At 37.9% G+C, this 20,932-nt stretch overlaps 1 protein-coding gene and 1 long non-coding RNA gene across 2 annotated transcripts; one reads left to right on the plus strand and one right to left on the minus strand.

The window, feature by feature from the left end:
• Positions 1 to 14,992: 14,992 nt before the first annotated feature.
• On the minus strand, positions 14,993 to 17,245 carry LOC148848172 (BAG family molecular chaperone regulator 7-like). The gene is made up of 3 exons (XM_088949208.1): positions 16,012 to 17,245; positions 15,628 to 15,918; positions 14,993 to 15,430 (listed from the first exon to the last, which is right to left on the minus strand). Exons 1-3 carry the CDS (start codon positions 16,750 to 16,752, stop codon positions 15,191 to 15,193), a joined length of 1,272 nt encoding a protein of 423 aa, XP_088805334.1. The 5' UTR covers positions 16,753 to 17,245; the 3' UTR covers positions 14,993 to 15,190.
• Positions 17,246 to 17,313: 68 nt separating this feature from the next.
• Positions 17,314 to 19,327, plus strand: LOC148848173 (uncharacterized). The gene is made up of 2 exons (XR_016100640.1): positions 17,314 to 17,734; positions 17,987 to 19,327. It is a non-coding gene; the product is annotated as an uncharacterized LOC148848173 (long non-coding RNA).
• Positions 19,328 to 20,932: the final 1,605 nt, after the last annotated feature.

Raw genomic sequence — 20,932 nt, forward strand, 5'->3', positions numbered from 1 at the left:
AATGGTACAAGTAAAGGACACAATTTAAAAGATGGTCCCATTAGGTCGATTTCTAGTCATAGAAGGTAATTGTGTGGGGTCCAACAATTGGATGGTGAGATTTGTGTATCATGTTGAAAAAAACCATTTCCCTACCTCATTGATTTCATTGTCCTCTTATTTTTTGTTTTCTTTCTTTTAATTATTTAATGAAATGCGTATGGGACGAGGTCTTGGGGGCAGAGAGGGTTGAGGTTGGGTGGTGAGGAGGCATCCATTCAAGCTCTTGTGCTCTTGGTTATTTTAAATATGTCCGACATGTCGCCTCTTTGGGGAATCGGGATTTGCAACTCACAGAGTGAACCTCACAACCCACACCATATCTCACCGTGTGTTGAAAACATCTTCCCGTATTATGAGGCTAGTGTGAGCAGATCTGGACTCTTTAGGGCGGAAATATCAAATATCCCGTTTTGAGTCCAATAGAAAAAATACATGATAAATAATAACCTCTTAAGGGCATTCATGTCTTTTAACCACTTCGATTAGAGAGAACCTGGAAGGAGCGCTCTTTAGAATCACAGGCTGAGGCCGCCTCAATTTCTATACGGCCACCTGAGCTGTAGAAGACGGGTTGGGTTGTAAACAAATTATTTACGGACCTGATTTTGCCACGTGGCAAGTGTGGAAAGGGTTGGTAACGTGAGGTCGAGTGTTGTACCTGTCATACAGCTGCGGATGCTCGTCTCTAGTCCAGGGGCTTTCATGCAAACCTCCTCCCCTGACATTAGCATTTATTGTGGTAGAATATATAATACGATGTTTACAGGTAAATGAGTTCCATTATTCCATCCATACTGGGACCAATTCTAAATTCTAATTTTCTATGCAAGGAAGGAGGGAACGAAATGAACCAAGTTTTTAAGTCTAAGTGGTTTGATTACCAAAAAAAAAGTGGGTTGATTTCAAAAGCATCTCTCCTCGTCAACTCTACCTGAATTAGATGAACAACTTGTTTTAAAATGGAAGTGCCTCCTAATAGGTTTGTATCAGTTGGACATGGATCAGACCGGATGGTTGGACCGTCAGAATTTAGAATCTTCGTCCAAAACAGTTGAGTTAATCAATTCTTAGAAATTTTGAATCTCTGTGTGAAACCTATATATTCAAATATGTAGGTCAATTAATAACAGTCTTTACCCACAATATTTGTTCTTCTAAACTTATATAATCGTGAAGTATTTGCTATTTTTCATATTTGTTTGAGCAAATCAATTTAATTTTCTTTTTATTTGTTCATTCTTTGGTAATACTGCAATAGAGCAAGTCAATTCAGATAGTAAGACTGTTCAACGTGTGACCAAAACCGTCTTATTTCCAGTCTGGGTGACAAAATTTGTTTGTACCTTGCAAAGTAGCACGACTACACCCATTACTCAAATCTTGTAAAAAGCATTGCATTGGGATCTTGTCTGGATGTCCATTTGAAGTTACATGGGAATGCTATTTCCTACACTATAAAGCTTAGCTACTATAAATTAAATATAAATATTAAATAATATGGATTAATCATAAACATACATTAAAAAAAAAAATGACCTTAATTTCAAATTAAAACCCACTTGGGCAAACATATATAGATGAGTTCTAGGGAGGTTTTGATGTTTAAATTATATGATATATTAACACTTTTTTTAGAGTAGTAGACTACGTTATTGTCTTCCTGTTATTTAAAAATCTCCCACTTTTTATGCCTTTTTTTATTTGGGAAAAAATGGTGAATTAATCTAGAATCAAGCAAACCTTGAGAACCTTTCTACGAATTAATAGGCCTAGAGAAAGTGATTTGAATGGATTTCAAATTAAAAAGACCTTAGTTCTAATTCTATATTGTGCCATCCAACCATTGAGAGTTTGCAAGCAAACTTATTATTATTATTATTTCACAAAAATACTCCTGTTTGGTTTTGTCATTTTTTTCTGCATTATTCCATTACATGGTGGCATCCGTCCAAGTAAAATTCAAAATATAAGTGCTTCTGTGTTTTGTTATATGTAATTGCTCTGAATGGCAGACGTACCTAGGGTACTAGTTTATTGATAATTTGATATTATGGCACCATATGAGCCTTGCACGGCTGGAGCTGATGTGTAATGAGAGAGAGAGAGAGAGAGGTCCATTTGTAGTTATGAGCAATGAGAGTTGTTATTTTCTTTTGTATTATCAGGAAATTAAAGAAATGGTATTATTGTGCTAATTATGGGAGTTGTAAACATATGACCTCTCCCTTCTCTGGTATTGAAGAATGAGGTAGTGTTGTTAAAACATGAAAGGAATCATATTTGTAGTTTATTGTTAATGGTCCAAAAGAGCTAAGATATGGACTTATCGGATAAGTACTTGACTACCTGTAAGATATCAAAAGGTCTCACGAGAGTGAATGATAAAAGGGAAAAGCCAAGGGATAAAAGTGAAGGGGAATCCTCCATGGATGTCTAGGGAGCAAGTAGGCTGATTTTGTGTAAGAGGCGAGAGAGGTCAGAGGAGGAGTCATATTCATTTGGGTCAGTGTGTCATTTGGAAACAGATATCCACTTGGTTGGAGCCCACGATTCCATAGGCAACAGTCCCTAGGAATAGGACTTACCCAAATGGAATAGGGATTGTTCACGCCTACATACAGATAGTCTTTCAGTCATTCTTTCTTATTTTATTATTATTATTATTATTATTATTATTATTTATTTATTTTTTTGGCAGCTAACGCCAACATTATACGGTCTTTTGAATTGAATTGAATTGTATTCTGCTATTCTATTCTAACGAGGGGACATTTTGGGACTTTCTTTTAGACTGGTTTTGAAATAGACTCAAACCCATATAAGTTATAACCCACCCAATTCACTCATATCCCATCTAACCCAACCCATATTACTCATTCAATTCACTAACTTTATAACCCAGCTAAACCCAAATCCAGTCATTTACTTAGTTGGAAAAGGAACTGGGTTGAATTGCCAATTCATAGACTCAGATGGGTTTGATTAAGCTGGGTCATGGATAGTCAGATATTGGATCACATTTTAGTTTATCAATGCATTGCAGTCAGTTGCCCTTCAACCCAAACCCAATGCAACCGATTGCCATCTACCTCAGCTTCTGCACTGGGATCGGGACCAATCACCAAAACCCATATGGGTTCTTCACCCAAAATCTAGTCTAGAATATAAAACTGTCCAACCTCAGGTCCTCAGCACAAAGAACCATGAGTCCCACAAAAAACACAAGGGCACCACCATATAAAAAACATACTGCCCTTATAAACAGTTTGAACTAAATGGCAAAAGTTTGGGCTTGGGGCTCTAGGATCCCTAAAACGATCTGGAGCTGCCACATGTCTCTACTTTGTTATTTCATTGAAAATCCACCACTAATTGTAATTTATTAAAAGGATTGGTTAGGCCAAGTTTTGATTTTGAAAATTTGGCAGATGGATGCATTTGGTTCGGAAATTGGGAAGAAGTTCTATCGCAGCTTTCAGGGTTCATTTTACCTGTGCATTATGCCAATGGTGTTTGAGCAATTGGTTCTAATCCTCTGAATATACAGTCCAAGGGAGATTATCTGGGTCCTAAATCCAAGATAACCTCATATTACATAATTTATATTTGATTGCATTGTAATATAAAGGAAAATAAAGAATAGTTTCAAATCTGGATAGAGTCATTATAACCAATTGGGCTGTGGAATTGCTCGACTAATTCCAACCAACAATTGAACAAGACAAATGTACACGTAGAACATTCACAACATCGAGGAGCACACAACATGGAACATCTACACCAAGGCTTTAATGTGTAGAATTATTTTTTTTTTCAAACTCTTCGTCCATAATTAAAATTTTATAAAATTTTTATATTATTAAGAAATACCTTTGATAAATTTGAATTGCTTTATTAAATTATGACATTTTGTGTTTTATTTATAACTAGTGGAGACCCGTGTGATGCACAGGTTTTGTTAAACAAATTGAGGCAAAAAGATTTAAGTCAAACATGAGTTTAGATTAGGCTTGACCTTTTCTGCTTAAGCCAGTTTGAAGTTCGAAAACTCAAGCCCAACTTGTGCAAAGCTTTCCTTCATCTGGGCCAGGCTCGGGTTGGTCCCACCCAAGTTGCACCCCTAGCTCTTTTGCCTCAAATTCTTTTAACAAAGCCCGTGCACCATACAAGTCCCCATTAGCTTTTCATAAATTTACTCCAACTTCTGATAATTTTCAATAAATAATGATTAAAAGTAAGAAAATGGCAGCAAATTACAATAAAAAAGTAAGTATTAAAAGAACAATATATTACACTGATTTTTTTATTATTTTCAATTATTAATTATTCAAACTCAGAAAATAACAGTAAATTGGAATATAAAATTAAATATTAAAGAACAATATATTACACTACTTTTTGATAGTTTTCAGTAATTAGTGATTAAAAGTAAAAAAATAACAGTAAATTACAGTAAAAAAATTAAATATTAAGTAACAATAAAGTACACCAATTTTTTATACTTTTCAATAATTGATGATTAAAAACCAGAAAGTAATAGTAAATTACAATGAAAAAATTAAATATTAAATAACAATAAATTACACTAATTTTTTATATAATTTTCAACAATTATAATGATTAAAAATCAGAAAATAATAGTAAATTACGATAAAAATGGAATATTAATAACAATATATGACCGGCTATCGGGTCATGATACCCAGCCCATAAACATATATATGGCATTCTTGTAATTTGATGACTTCTATCTAACATGATAACCTCAAAGTATAGGATTTCTTTTCATGTTTATTTTAGTTATTGAGGAGAAAGTGACATCTTAAAACCTATAAACCAAATTTTAACTTAAATAATGACTTTTAGGTTGTCAAAATTTGTTATAAAAATGGGTTGGATTTGGAACTTACACATTATTATGCCATATTGAGTCGGTCCCTATTGGGATGCTGGAGGATCAAGTTAGGATTGAGGCAAACCTGTGTTGAACTCAATCCATTGACACCCCCCAAATATAAATTAGAGAATATCTAAGAGACATGTAAACCAATATGGGTAATTGGAAAATGGATCATAAAAAACTCTGTTAGGTTTTCTTTTTTGCTAGCCAGCACACATGTTTCTTGAAATTTGTTTACTTGACTAATCTCTTAACACCAACTTGGGTCACATCTGAAGCCAGTCTTTCCTCCTCCTCTCTCTCCCTCCCCTGTGATGAGTTATGACTTATGAGTATGTTTGACTAATCTTAGCATCATCATCCAAAATCCACCAAAAAATGGAACGAAAGTATCGGCATCATCATCCAAAATCCACCTGAAAGTATCCACTTCCATGACTTAGTAAAATTCCAACTATCTAAAAAATCATTGACAGACCATCTCCCTTAGACCTTCCATTAGTTTGTTGACCGTTGAAGCTCTCCCCCATTTGTGTTTTCATGGACGACACCCATTTCAACTACAAGCCTTAGTAATGGTTGAAACAAAATTCTACAGAACTGATGAAACATAAAAGATCATACAGAATTGCCCCCTCCATGGAATTCATTTCCTCCAAGCCTAAACGGTTTTAGACACCAAAGCTTCGTCGACTTGTACTACCCTTAGTAATGGTTGATACAAAATTACTCTTCTTGGTGTATTGATTCTATGAAAAGCAAGTACAGAACAAATATAACAAATATTATAGAACAAGCCTTTCAATAAGACAACGTAGATGAACCTCTCACAACAACTAAATAGAGAACCAAAAATGATCCTTTTACCACAAAGAATGACCAATACTTTTGATACTTCTTGCCCCTTGAGAAGCATGATTGTATCACTGCCTAGAACTGACAATCAAATCTAATGGTTGAAACAAATGGTGTCATCCAATTATGGTATGGACTCGATCCTTGACAAAGTTAATTTCAATCATATGTACATAAACCCCCTTTAAACTTGATGGGTTCCGTGCTACTTGGATCAATGGTACATGCCTTCCCTAGTTTGTCCTCACCAACTTTTTAGTTATAGCCCCTTGTGCTTGGATTTCAAGGAACTGCACTACGGCGAAAGGAACCTTACTTCCTATCCTCCCAGGACCTCATAGAGTGGAAGGCATTTATTTAGGCCATATTTGGTTTGAAGGAAAATGTAGGGAAAGAAAGGGAAAGACAGAAAAATCAATACAAGATTTGTATTGGTTTTCCTACCTTTTCCTTCATTTTCCTACAAACCAAACATAACCTTAAGGAAAGGAAGTGAGGGGTAAGGGATTTTCGGAGTGAATGATATTTACAATGAGAGAAGGGACAGTGGGAGAAACTTTAGCTTACTAACTAATTTGTAGTGGGACGTGGCTATATATATTTTCGTATATGAAGGGGATTTTTTTTTTTTCAAAATTAAAAAGAGACCAAAAGAAGGAAATTATAATTTTGAGAAAAGAGATAAATATAGAGAAGATAATTTGAAAGGTGAGAAGATAAATATAGAGAAGATAGTTTGGATTCCTAGAATCCTGATATACTATGGGTCTAGTTACATACGTTTCCCTTCCTTTCCCTACCTTTTCTATCAAACCAAACAATTAACACAGCCTAAATTAAAATCTTGGTTCTTAGTTATTGGGTGTTAAGAAGAGCTCCAGCCACTCTGGTGTTTGGGGAAGTATGCTGGCTTGATGTCAAGAGTTCTAGTTGGGTGCACAGTGGCTGGTGGGTAGCTGCTAGAGTATTGACGCTTTTAATGAACCATGGATTCCTGGTGTTTATACAAGAAGAAACTCAAAGTGGAAGTTGATGGGTCTTTTTGGAGAAAAAAAAAATGCAGCAGCCCTTATAGATCATAGTAGAGGCCGATGCTGGCGGTTTGATGAATTCCACAGATTCTTTGACGAGGTCTATTGTAATGCAATTCAGCAAATCAAAATCCCATCTCACAGGGAGTTCTTCGAAGACATATTGATTAGGAAGAGTTCAAAAATTGGTGGGAGGCGACAAAATTCTGAGATCTCAGGAAGCGCAATGCTCTACTATCGAAAACACATTCAGAGAGGTGACATGGACTAAGCTTTGGAATAAAAAACATATCTCCAAGTATTCTTATATTTCTATGGCGATGCATCCAAAATGCACTTCCTATAAAATCAGAGATTACGAAAAGATCATGTCAAATGATGATACCTGCCCCTTGTGTATGAGGAGCAAGAGATGGTGGATCACCTCTTCGTCCAATGTAGAGTTGCTAGGGCGGGTTTGATTTGGAAGTAGTATCGATCGGTATTCGAACTGATGGGGGAGCTCTCATTGATTGGTTGCAAGGTTTTTAAAATCGAACCGGTCAGGGGTTTGATTACTGGTTTGAACAGTCTGGAAAAACGGACCAGTTCCCGGTTTTTCCTCTCCGGTCCAGTTTTAAAAACCATGATTGGTTGGGTATCTAGTCAAAGATGAATAAAATTTCTTAAGTCACAGTACTCTATCTTTGCCAAATGTGCTATCATTCTTTGGCAACTCTAGAAACATAGATGTAAGGTTGCTTAGGAAGGTACTCAGCTTAATACATACACCATTACCTTCTGAGCTCAAGCCCAAATGGAGGAGGTGGGTTGGAAAATTCAGCAGCATGAAGTTAATGTTGAAATATTAGAATTAGTTAAGACAAATGTCTTACTTGTCATGTGTATAATTCTATTATAATAGTTGTGAAGCTATGTCTATATATAGCACTTGTTTCTTCCTAAATTAATACAAGGAATTCTTTCTCTCTTCGTCTAATACCTAATTCTTTCTCTCTATTCTACTCAAGTCTCACAGCGGAGCTGCTCTGTTTTCTTGCTGATCTTCTTCCTTCCTTCTTCTGCATTTCTCCACCGAAGATCTAGAGGTTATTGCAACCAACTCTCCATATTTCTTGCATCCATCCCATAGCCCGAGTTGTTCTCGTATCATCGCAACTAATGCTCTTAGGGTAAAGAACAAATGGATCTTTAACACGTCCAACTTACAATACACTACATCTGAAAGCCTGGACTAAATGCAACTCCATGATAGTTACATGGATTTTTATCAACTCACTAAAATAGGGAAATATACAAAGTGTGGATTTCACCGAATCTACTATTGATATTGATATTTGGAAAGAGATTCAAGAATATTTTTCTCAAGGTAACACCCCTCGCATCCACCAAGATGGGTCCTCTCTGACAACCTACTTCACTGACTACACCCAGCTAGAGGGTGATCTGGCTTCCAATCGAGCAGCGAGCTGGATGAATCTGCAAGATAGTGAATCAGAGAATCCGGGGTGGCTAACACGGCGGTGTCACTCTGATGCTTAAGTTAGTAATCTGATGCGAGCTGAATTACTTTTGAGAGGTTAGAGAGTTAGAGAGCAGAAAAATCACACGTACCTTGAGCCATTGGGGTTGGTGCCATTATATACTGAAATAGTCGTGGAACTCACGAAAGAGCTCCTGGATATCCGGGATGTGGAGATAGAGTTCGCTCCGCTTCCGAAGGAGCAGTATACAGGTAAGGCTTATCTCGTTCCACTTCCGATTCCGATGGTGTTAGGATAAGTCTGTGATCCCAAAAAAGTTGGGATCTGTTAACTCATCGTGATCTCGAAGGATTCGGGATCCGTTGGAGAGACCTCCAGAGTTGGTTACGTGGCAATTCGAATTGTTGGTTCCGAACTGGTACTTCAGTCTTTTAGTTCCGAACCGGCTTGACTACCGAGGTGCCTCGATGCCAAGGTGAGACTTGCACCAAGGTGAGCCTTAAGTCGAGGTGGTCTTTGTGCCGAGGTGATTGAATACCCGAGCTCAATTATTACGAATTAAACTTGTCAGGCTGAATTGTTATTTCTTAGTCAGGTCGTGTTCACGTATCCCCTTTTTACTAGGTCGAGCAAAATCACCCTTCATCAAAACTCTACAAGATGAACTTTTGATGAATCTTTTGATGCCATCATCTGATCAAGCATTCTTGGATCCGAGCCACTACCTTCACTCAACACGGCTTATGCCTTATCACTCAAGAGGAGCAAAATGATCACTCAATCAAAAGCGGCGGCTCTTGAAATGGATGCTTCCAAGTGTGACCGCTTCAAACACACTAACCTCACCAATGATAACTACGATGTTGTCGTAGTTTATCCTGCCAATTGGAATCATAAAACCTCCACATAGTAAGTCAGTTATTCCAAGACTGATCGATCGACCTTTTGCGCTTTAGTTGATGACAAATCTATTGCATCCATGGATTAGACATCTCAGCATGCATCATCCATCGAATGGATGATAGGATAGTGGTGCATCCGACCACGTGATATCTTCTCCCTCTTTTCTTTATAATTCTAAACATGTTCGTACCTCCATTTGATGACCCAATGGATCATGTATTTCTTCGAGGTTCTGTTATAGTTAATTCCTACATCCTTTATGATTTTCTATTTGTAACTAATTTTCATTTTAGTCTCCCATCTGATAGTAAAATAACACAACAATCTGCCCACTTTCTTTGCCTCTTCTTGTACAGTTCAAGACACAAGCTCCAAGGTTGTGATTGGGATGGGTGAACTTTGCGATGGCCTATATCACTTCATCTTCCAATCCATCACACAGCCATTGGCTATCAACTTCTCTTCCGCCTGTCAGCATATATTCCATTTCCCATTAATACTACCTGTAGTAATTTTACTTTTATTTTAATTCACTATGACATCTGGGGTGGTTGTAAGACCCCCTCACACTCTAGTGTAGGGGTGTCAATTGAATTGGATTTGGTCCAATTCAGTCCAGTCCAATGTGAGTCCATTACAAAAGGACATGGTCTAATCCAGTTCAATGAATATTTTGACCATTTTGAACCGGTCCAAAGACTGTTTAATCTGTTCAAATTCCTGTTAATTTAGATTGGTCTCAACTCAAACCTGGTCCATTGACACCTATGTTCTAATCTTCTATCAATGAACCAGAAATTGGCTCAATCCAATATAAATTCATTATAGACGGACCAGGTCCAATCCAATATGTCATATTGGTCCGTCCAGTCCGTCCAAATTCAATATGTCATATTGGTCCGTCCAGTCCGTCCAAATTCAATATGTCTTATTGGTCCGTCCAATCCGTCCAAATGAATTTTGATTTGAACGAGTACAACACAAAACCGGTCCGTTGACACCCCTACTCTAGTGCATGGTACCTGGGTTTGTCTATCGGCTGGTATTTCATTTCCCAATGCTACTACCTGCAATGAATTTTCTTTTCTTTTTATTCACTGACATTTGGAGTGGTTATAAGGTCTCCTCACACTCTGGTGCACCGCGTTTCCTTATTATTGTAGATGTTCATACACAATATACTTGGGTTTATCTGTTAAAGAATAAATCTATGGCTAGTTCTTATCTAATGGCCTTTTTGACTATGGTCATTTGCTAATTTAATACATCCATTTACCAAATTTGTTCAAACAACGAATATGAATTTCTTTCTTGACTTGTTCAACAATTTTTCATGAATCAGGGAATTTTACAACAAACCCTATGGGTTGCTATGCCCCAACAAAACAGGGTAGTAGAAAGAAAGAATCACCACATATTAGAAATGGCCTTACCATCTTATAATCATTTGAGGGCATTTGGTTGGCTCTGTTATGTTTAGGCCATCCCACATCCATTGAACAAATTTGATGCCCAAGCTGAACCCTGCATATTTATGGGCTAACCACATGGACAAAAAGGCTATTGGATTTACAATACCTGAAAGAAATAATACTTGGACAATTGTACCCCTACCTTCGGGCAAGCATTGGTTCAAAATGTGTGTACAAAATTAAATATAAGGCAAATGGTTCCATTGAACACTTTAAAGTATGACTCATTGCAAAAGGCTATACATAAGTTGAAGGCCTTGACTAGCATGATACATTTGCTCCAGTTGCAAAATTGGCCCCATTTCATTGCCTTCCTTCATAGTGATACCTCCATGAAGATGTCTACATGACAATTCCCCAAGGCATTGAGACTACAAATTCAACTCATGTTTGCAAGCTTCAGAAATCTCTATTGGCCTTAAGCAAGCCTTCCGCATGTGGTTTGCTATGATTGTACATGCCATTACATCCATGGGGTTCAAGCAATCTTCTACCTATTACTTTCTCTTCATCACTAATTCCTCTTTCATTGTTGTATTTGTGTATGTGGATGAAGTCATCATCACTGGTGATGACCATGCTTGAATCATATCTCTCAATAAGTGCATTGATGACCAATTTGGAATAAAAGATCTTGGGTCGTTACACTTCTTGGGCCTTGAAGTTACTTGCTCTGCTTCTACATTTTCCTTAGTTAGCACAAATATGCTCTAGGCATTGTGCAAGACATAGGACTTCAAGAATGCAAGTCGAATTTGACTCCCATGAAACAATAAAATCACTTTGTTGATGATTCGAGTCCTCCATGCTTTGATCCAGCATGGAGGACTTGCCATGAGCATTTGTCAGTGATTCACCTCTTTCTTGGAAAATAAAAAAGCAACACACCCACAGGCCACAGCTAAATACAAGGCCATGGTTGTTGCCACTTTTTAACTTGTTTGGCCACGTAGAGTATTTGTTGAACTCACCAAGCCTCCAAATCTTCATTGTGATAGCAAATGTGCTCTCTTAACATTGCAACAAAAGTGCATAAAACACAGAGAAATTGATTATTACTTTTTTCCTCAGCTGACGCAACATGGAAACTTACTCACTGCTATACTCCAACCTGAGGGGGGTGTTGGAAAATCAGAATTAGTTATAACATGTATATTACTTGCGGCGTATATAATTATTTTATAATAGTTGTGAACCTGTGTCAGTTAATCCAATTGTTAATCCAATTGTTAGTCAAGAGAGAAGGAACCTAGTAGCTTCAGCCTTCAGTCCATTGGAAGAAACCTACGATGAACTGTCAAGTTGAACTTTGATGGCGCAACTTTGTTGTCATCCTCTGTGATCGGCATTGTGATTCGTGATTCAGTGGGAAACTTGTGTATATGCAAAGCAAACCGTATAGACCGTTTTTGCTTGTGACACTGAAGCCAGGGCCCTTCTCGAAGGTTTGAAGTTTACGGCTGATGAAGGTTCCCAAAATATTCTTATTGAGGGAGATGCGCTGGTAATTTTCAAAGGACTCAAAGCTCTATTGGAGGCCTCCATGGCAAATTCTACAAACCTGAACTCTGTACAGAATTACAGATCTCTCCTTTATAGATTCCCTCGTTGCTCAAACTCCTTTGTTCCCAAGTGGTCAATTCGGCTGCACATTTAGTTAAATCCAAACATCATGTATAATACATAATATTTACTTATATATGCATAGTAAGGTACTACTTACCTTGCTTTTGGTGAAGCCTTACAAACTATAAGACTGCATTTGGAAATGATGCAAATGGAGTATAAATCTCGGTGCAGGGTAAATTTGCACTCTGGTTCACTTTTGCCTGTGTTTGCAACATTACATTTATGCATTGACAAATGACAAAAAAATACATTTTCCAATGCATATTTACATTGATAATAATATGTAAAAGTACATTAATAAAAAAGAAGTAAATTTGCATTCAAGTGAACTTTTGATAAAAAAAAAAGCATATGCTTTATTAAAATTTGTGTTTACATCCATTGTAGCTAAAAGTCTATCTGGTAAGAAGGTAAATTTGTCAATGCAAAACTAACCCAACTCTGCAATTTATATGAACCGTTTTACACTCTATATATTTGCATCATTTCTAAACACACCCTAAAAGTTAAATAAGATTATCATATCATATAAGATTTTTTTTGGGTCATATAAGGTTCATACTTATGTCGTTACGAATTTATCTTTATTTGTGACAGGATGTGGGCCCAAGTTGGACCTAAATACAAAGCTTAGGACCAAGCCTAGAATTTATGGGTTGGCTTGAAAATGATAATGCATAGGTTCCACTGATTTCTATAAAAATAATTGAAAAAAAAATAATGAAGATAATACTGTTTCAGTGGTGAAAGAAAATAAAACATTTTAAAGCACAAATTTATAATTTAAAACTAGGGATACAAATTGATTGGATCGGATCAGATTCGAAATGGGGTATATCCAAATCTGATACAATAATATAAATAATATAAAACTTATAGCCAATCCAATCCAATGATATGATCAGATCTCACAAAGGTCAATTAAAAGGGAAAAACATAACAATCTATATAAAGAAAAACAAAAAATACAAGCATTTTATTCAATTATTTTTATCATATATGTACATGTCTTCTTATAAATAAACAAATAATGTGTATATTACATACATATATGATATAGGAGGTTATCTGATTTTTATTTAAATACTATTATTCAATCTGATCCAAATATTCAACAAGGGATATCCGAATCTAACAAAATAGGATGATATTCAAATTCGAATAAGTTCATGATCCAATCTTATGCACCCCTATTTAAAACAAATCCCTTTCTGTGAAAAAAAGGCCATCTTAGTCTTAGATTTATTAAAACAAATTCATTAATTGTGTTTTGTTAAATGAATCCATTTCAAATGACTTCAATGTGGGCTAAAGTGGGAAAGAACAATATGATTGAAAACTATAAACTGTTGTCAGTATTACTGAATACATTCTTGTCACTAGGGTTGACATGAATGTAGGTGTAGCAAGTTGCCCACTTTGACCACCCGATTAGGAAACTTGGATTCAAAGTGAATGGCGGTCCTTCGGGTTGACTGTGGAGACATCTCGGATATTGCCATTGGTAAGCTGTTATAAATCTCTGAACGAAGAAGACACCCAAAGTGATTGGTTTCCCCGGACCCAGGGTGTATTGAAAGTGAATGTGGATGGGGGTTTTCTTGAATCAGGCAGGGATTTGTACGGTTTCCTGGCTTGAGACAGTGATGGTGCTGTGTGGTGGTTAGAACAATGCATCCTCTGGCTTAAGTTTGCACACAGTGAACTGTTTAATGCAAAATCTTCAGTCACCAGGATATTGTGTTTGTGATTAAGGATATCTTCAAACTTTGTGAAAGTAGACCAGTTAGGTTCTCTTGGATTCCTAGTGAAGTCACCTGTACTTTGTATTTAGTGTCACTTTAGTCTTCAAACTTTAAAACACAACAATTCAATACCTGAATTTAAAAAATGTCCCAATTCAACACCTGCCCATTAAGTGACACTTGAAAAGGCATAAATGCCCTTTAAGTGTCATCTAATTCTCTTTATCAAATCATCCAATTGTAGATAAAAAATGGCCCCAATTTTTTTTTAATAGAATTAAAGATTTGAGACTTCATTTTTTGTCTTTTTTTTGGTAGTACCTATTCATTTTTTGTCAATGATGATTGATAAAGAGAATTAAATGACATTTATGGTTAATGGGATGGTTAACATCAGTTACTGGATTGATACTTTTAAAAGTTCTGTTGCATTTTAAAGTTCAGTCACCAAAGTAGCATTAGGCACAGTTTTAAATCTCTGTTATAGTGGGTGTCTGTTTTTTTTTTTTCTTTGTTTCTTTCTGTTCTGTATATCGGTTTCTTTCTTTGGTTTACCAATGAAATCTTTTTACGGAATGGTTCTTTTCTTGAACCTAAGGCTTATACTACCGATAAACACAATCACAATTAAGTTCCCTTTGGATAACTTTTTTGAGCTTCTTTCATTATACTCCACCCAGATGACATGGCTGCTTAAGAATTTAGGACCCATTTGATTGACAGGAATAGGGGTCTGTAATCAGAATCGGAATGATCCAACTGTAACTGTTTGGTTGGGTGGAATTAGAATTCCATTCCCATTCCCATTCCCTCCCTCTCAGGAATGAAATCCCAATTCCATTTTCGATTCCTGACTGACCAAACAGATTATGAAAATAGACCAATTCAAAAGGATTTTGATTCTGATTCTTATTCCAATGCGAACCAAAGAGACCTTCAAAGTTTTGAAGAATTCTTTTACTGCCGGCCGGAAGCCTTTATGATCATGATCAGCAATTAGGGTATTGAAAGGAAAGACTGAGACACCTACTAGCTACTACATATTTCACGTTAACACAACACAACACAACACAACATGAAGAAGGTTAAGATGTAAGAAGCAACAGACAGGAATACAAACAACACATTCTCACAAGCAAGCTTCGAAAGCAGCCTTCCCACTGTCAACCTGATCCAGCATTTGGACGACCTCCGCCACACCAGCTGCAATTTCCTTCTGGATACCACCCTCAGGCAGATCGAACTTCCTCCGCTTCATGGATCCCAGCTTTCCAATTCCAGCAGCAGGCTGTGGATCAACCACATCCAACATTGCTTCCAGCTCATCTATCATTGACTTCCTAGCCGTTCGAACCATAACATCAACTCCCTAAATGCATTTACAGACAAATTAGGTTAAAACATTCACCAACCACCAAACCCATTTCGTTTGCAAGTTCTTCATGCCCATGGTTAATGCATGGTTGCCATTCATTTTGTAAAATTCAACAATCACATGAAACATTATGGGATGAATGCAAGACATAAGGAGGAATCAGAATCCTCAGACTGCTAGAGATTACCTACCTCTATTGCATCAACTGTGAGGAGGAGGACAATGATCTTCTCAGAGAACCTCTGGCGTTCCTCGGCATCACGGTTAACGCGACGTCGGTAGGATAAGTTGTTGAAGTAGGCCCTCATCTCCTTCAGCTTGGATTTTGCCACGGCTAGCTCTCGGAGTGCCCGCAGTGCTTGGGATCGACGGATCAGATAAGCTCTGAAGCTCGTCTGGATCACCATCGCCGCGTCTTGGGGAGACAGCTCCTTCTTCTTCCCTTTGCCATTGTTAACGCTTCCAGCTCTCTTTGCAAATGCCTTCTCACAACAGAGAACACATCCTTCAGCAATCAAATCATGGGCATTGCAATTTCAGTCAAACAAGATAATGCAAGCGAAATCACCACATACCTGTTTGAGAATAACAGCCCCATGATCAACCGGGCCCTCAATCTCCACCACACGTTTGGAAGGCGAAGATTTGACGCCTTTCTTCTTAGGCTTGCTGGAGTTGCTGCTGCCCTCTCCGGCAGCGGCAGGAGATGTTGACGCCTTGAGCGTGTAGGTCTGAGAGATGGGACTGTGTTTTCCCTTACCCTTCATCTCGACCGTCCATTCATAGTTCTTCTCGACGCCTCCCAACTCGCCGTCCTTGGACTTCGCCCCCTTGATCTCCGCAGTCCACTTATACTTCCGATCGAGGCAGTCCTCTTCGGGGTCCTTGATCTTGGCCGTCCATGAGTACTTCCGATCTAGCTTGTTGATCTTCTTCGCATTCAGAAGCCGATCAAATCCCAGCTCGAGAGAAGACACTCGATCACACAGGCTCCGTAAGCAGGAATCCGTGGCTATCCGCTCCTGGTACCTGTTGTAAGAAGACGAAAATGGGGTTTTCTCGATCTGGATCAGATCGGTCACGGTGTCCAAGACATCGAAATGAGACGATATAGCCGGGGCTGGGAAGTAGCATTGTGGGGAGAGATCAAAGAGGCTGGGTTTAGGGTTTAAGAGATCGAGAGTCAAAGCGAACTCGTCTTCTTCTACTTCTGCAAATGAGGGAAAGATTAGCGATTTCGGTCGACAAATGGAGGTCTCTCTGATGAGGAGAGACGGTGAAGGCTCGAAAATCTCGATTCTTCGGAAAGCGCTCATGGCTGTTATTTTGATGGATCGAGTGAAAGAAAACCACTCACAGTAAGGAAGCGTAAGAAAAGATTCTAGGGTTTTCCAGGGATTTAATGATAAAAAAGAAGAGGGAACGCAGAAAGGTGACAGGGCATAAACAAGGAACAAAGGCAAAGTTGCAGAAAAGGAAATGGTGGGTCAAAAGGAAGGAGGTGGCAGAGATGGGTAAAGATGAAATTATAAGACGCTGTCAGAGGTATAATGGTCAATTTAAATAACTTTTGAATGGTGAAAGAAAATGACAAAGGATAGATAAGGATGATGGATCGCCGCATAAGCAGAAGAATCAAGAGAAGAATGGCCCTAGCTTTTCCAAGAAAATTACATAAAATGGAACCCACTGCCACTCCACTAAGGCCAGACTCTCTTGAGAGAGGACCGAATCATCCGTAGATTTTAGATAAAAACAAGTGCGCAGCATGTGTTGAGGTTGCGTGTGATGGTTTTTGTATGAAGAGTGTGAACACGATTGAAAGAACCGAACCACGGGCCCATATTTTTAGACTAAAACCGGATCTCCAAATGGAACAAGTTGACAGGGACCAGCCAATCTGACCCATATGGATCTGGTATGATTGGCCCATTCTAATACCGTTGAGTAACAAAACAAACAACAATTCCATCATCAATGGGCGGGGCTACGTGCCGTCATGTCGTGTTGTTTTATGACCCCCAAAACGTCCCCCATAGACTTGACCCCCAAAACGTCCCACGGACTCACAACTTGCCGCGTGTGAGTACACGCGAATGCCGCTATCTCGTGCGGAGATAATGGGACGGCCATTAACTCGTCCCGTTAGCTCCCGTTACTCCCAAAATACGTCATCTCTCAATCCTCTCTCGAATCTCAGCCTCACTCGAATCCTCGATATAGAATGTGCTCTCTGAAATCTGTCGGAGCTTGCTAGGTCGCCACCCATGATTGTTCCAGCAACTTTATTTATCGAAGGTAAATTTTCCTCTCTATTTTCAGTTAGAGATGGCAATATTTTCTTTCCCAACCCCAACCCCAGTGTCGGGAATGGGCTTGTTTTGACGAAAATATTATTTATAATTTAAAATATGATCCTCGCCTCATTGCCATTCATATTCTCAGTTCTTCTGTTCTCTTATCTATTTTTTCTCATTTTTCTAACTTATTTTTTTTCTCTTGTCTGTTTTTTCTCATTTTTCTAACTTGTTTTTTGTTTTTTTGGAATAGAAAAAACGTAGAAGGTGCATGCTGCGGATACAGGTACGGTTTCAAACTCTGTTTTTTCTTTTAGTACAGAACCCACTCCCCTGTTCTGTTCTATGTTGGCCGAGCATACAACGTTAGGGTTTTATGTTCATATTGATTTTTTTCAGCTCGAATTTTAGTTGTTACGTTATATCACAATACATTTTTAATACCTAAAACCTGGAATGCATTATGTGCTATTTAAATTGCATCTAAGGGTTTATGTGCTATTTGAATTGCATCGTCGGTTCACTTACTATTTGGTGTTTTATTTAATCCACCAACAAAGAAGAGAGTAAATTTGGAATGGAGGGCACACCAAACCCCATGTGAAGGTTGGTGTTTGAACTTGAAGGAGATGAGGGTGAATCATCCAAACTTTCATCTAGCATGCGTGAAATGGAGGGTACCAACATGGTCAATAATTTTGATGAGGTAAAACTTTCACCTAAGAGGAGTGAATGAGATGCCTACATGTGAGGAAAGTAGGGGCATTGGTGCAAATATTTCAAATATATTGAAGGAAAAGCTGTGTTATTCCTCAAGAGTGTATTCCGGTTGGCATAATATTTGAAACAGTAGAGGAAGCATATGAGTTCTATAATAGATATGCTGGGAAGGTGGTGTTTAGTACTCAAAAAGAAAATAAAGTGGTTGCCAAGCAGACTAACCAAATAAGATACTGTACGTTTTGTTGCTCTAGAGAAGGAAAGATTAGTGCAAATAGACATAGGGTTACTGTAAAAACTCGCCGACCAATTACAAGATGTGGTTGTATGGCAATCATGAAGATAAGTCGTATGAAGGATGGTTATTGTGTCATTGGCTTTGATGGGATGCATAATCATATGGTTGCAACTCCTTCCAAGTCACATATGTTGAGGTCACAGCGAAAGATTAATGAGGTGCAAGGTAATCCAGCTATAATGGCAGATGATGCAAGAATTGCTAGTAGTAATGGAGTTGATGGCCAATGAGGCTGGTGGGCCAGCATGAAAATGTTGGCCTTACCTCTGTGGATTTGATGAATTACTTGTATACATACTGAACTAGGAATATGGAAAGGGGGGGGGGGAGGTAGGTGGTGTTCTGAACTATTTTGAAGATAGGCAGTCACAAGATCCATCATTTGTTTATGCAATATAATTTGACCAAGTTGAATTGGTTACAAATTTATTTTGGGGAAATGCACAAATGGTTGTAAATTATGCTCATTTTGGTGATGTAATATGTTTTGACACAACATATAAACCAACAAGGAAAATAGACCATTTGCAGTATTTTTGGGGTTAAATATTATAGACAAACAATAATTTTTGGTGTTGCATTGTTGTACGATGAAACTGTACATACTTTTGAGTGGTTGTTTAATGTGTTTGTCAAAACCATGAGAGGAAAAAAAGCCTAAAACAATTCTAATCGATGATGATGCAGATATGGCAAAAGCAATTGGTTTGGTGCAAGGTTTTTTAAATCGAACCGGACATCAAACCAATCAGGGGTCAAGTTTCCGGGTCGAATGGTCCGACCATTTGAACCGAATGGATGGCCCGTTTTGACAAAAAATAAAAAAATGGCCAAACCATTGGACGGTTTGAATAGTTCAACCGCCCTGTGTTAGCGGCTTGCTAACCAAATCAACGGTTTTTTGGTGAAATAATGTTCTAGGGTAAAATGTAACCAATTTCCTGTTATTCTGGTCCGACCGTCCAATCCAGTTTTGAAAACCATGGTTTTGTGCTATCAGAATTACATCATCAGTTATATCTATGGCATATGTTTCAAAATGTTGCAAAGCACCTTAATGGTGTGTTTGAGAAATTTAAACCATTTTCCATAGATTTTAGTAATTGTGTGTATAATTGTGAAGATGTTGATGAATTTGAAAATACTTGGGTAGTCATGATCAATAGGTATGGACTTCAGAAAAATGAGTGGTTGCAAAGATTGTATAGAAAAATACACAAATGGGCATTAGCATTTGGACGATAAACATTTTTTGTCAGGATGAGCACAACACAAAAAAGCGAGAGTTTGAATGCTTTCCTTGAGAAATATCTCAATATAAGGTATGATTTGTCAATGTTTCTTTTACACTTTGAAAGAGTAGTTGCTGATAGACAGTACGAGGAGTTGAAAGCTGAATTTGCAACAACACAAAGCACCCCAATCATGGTAATACATGTCGGAATTTTGGATTTTGCTTCTCATGTGTATACCCCAAATCATGTAACTTCTTTTTCCCATGAATGGAATTAAATGATCCCAAACAAAACCTAAAGGGACAAAATGACAATCAATTCCGGGTCTCTAACGTTGATCGAGAGTTCTAACTCAGAAAAGGCACCATTTTTTATTGATTCAAAATAAGGAGTCTTTGGTTCATGGGAATAGAGATAGAATTGGAATTGAAATGGTCTAACTGTTTGGTTAGATGGAATAGGAATCTCATTCCTATTTATGGTGAAGTGGCATTCTCCTATTGGAGAGATGGTCATTCCCTCCCCCTCTCTTGGGAATAGGAATGGCAATGGGTGTGGTGGGGACGGGGAGCCACTCCCCATCCCCATCCTCACGAAAATCCACATTCCCATCCCTGCCAGTGGGGATAAGGTTATCACCGTCCCCATCCCCATCCCCATAGCCACAGGGATCCCCACTTCCCATAATTTTTTATAATGTCAATTATTTTGTTTTAAAAAATTAAAAATAAAATAATTAAAATTTAAAATCCTACTAAAAATTATTCGAATATATTCAAACATATTTTTAAAAATATTAATATGCATAAATACATATATAGACGTAGGCGTACATATATATTAGAGAGGATCCCCATAAGGCGGGGATCGATGACCCCATGGGGCTGAAAGTGCTCTCCCCGTCCTCGCCAATGATGATGACAATTTCCCCATCCGGGGTGAGTCC

The sequence above is a fragment of the Nelumbo lutea genome, chromosome 6, assembly GCF_056320005.1.
Source record: "Nelumbo lutea isolate HS-2025 chromosome 6, American lotus-T2T, whole genome shotgun sequence".
NCBI classification, from domain to species: Eukaryota; Viridiplantae; Streptophyta; class Magnoliopsida; order Proteales; family Nelumbonaceae; genus Nelumbo; species Nelumbo lutea.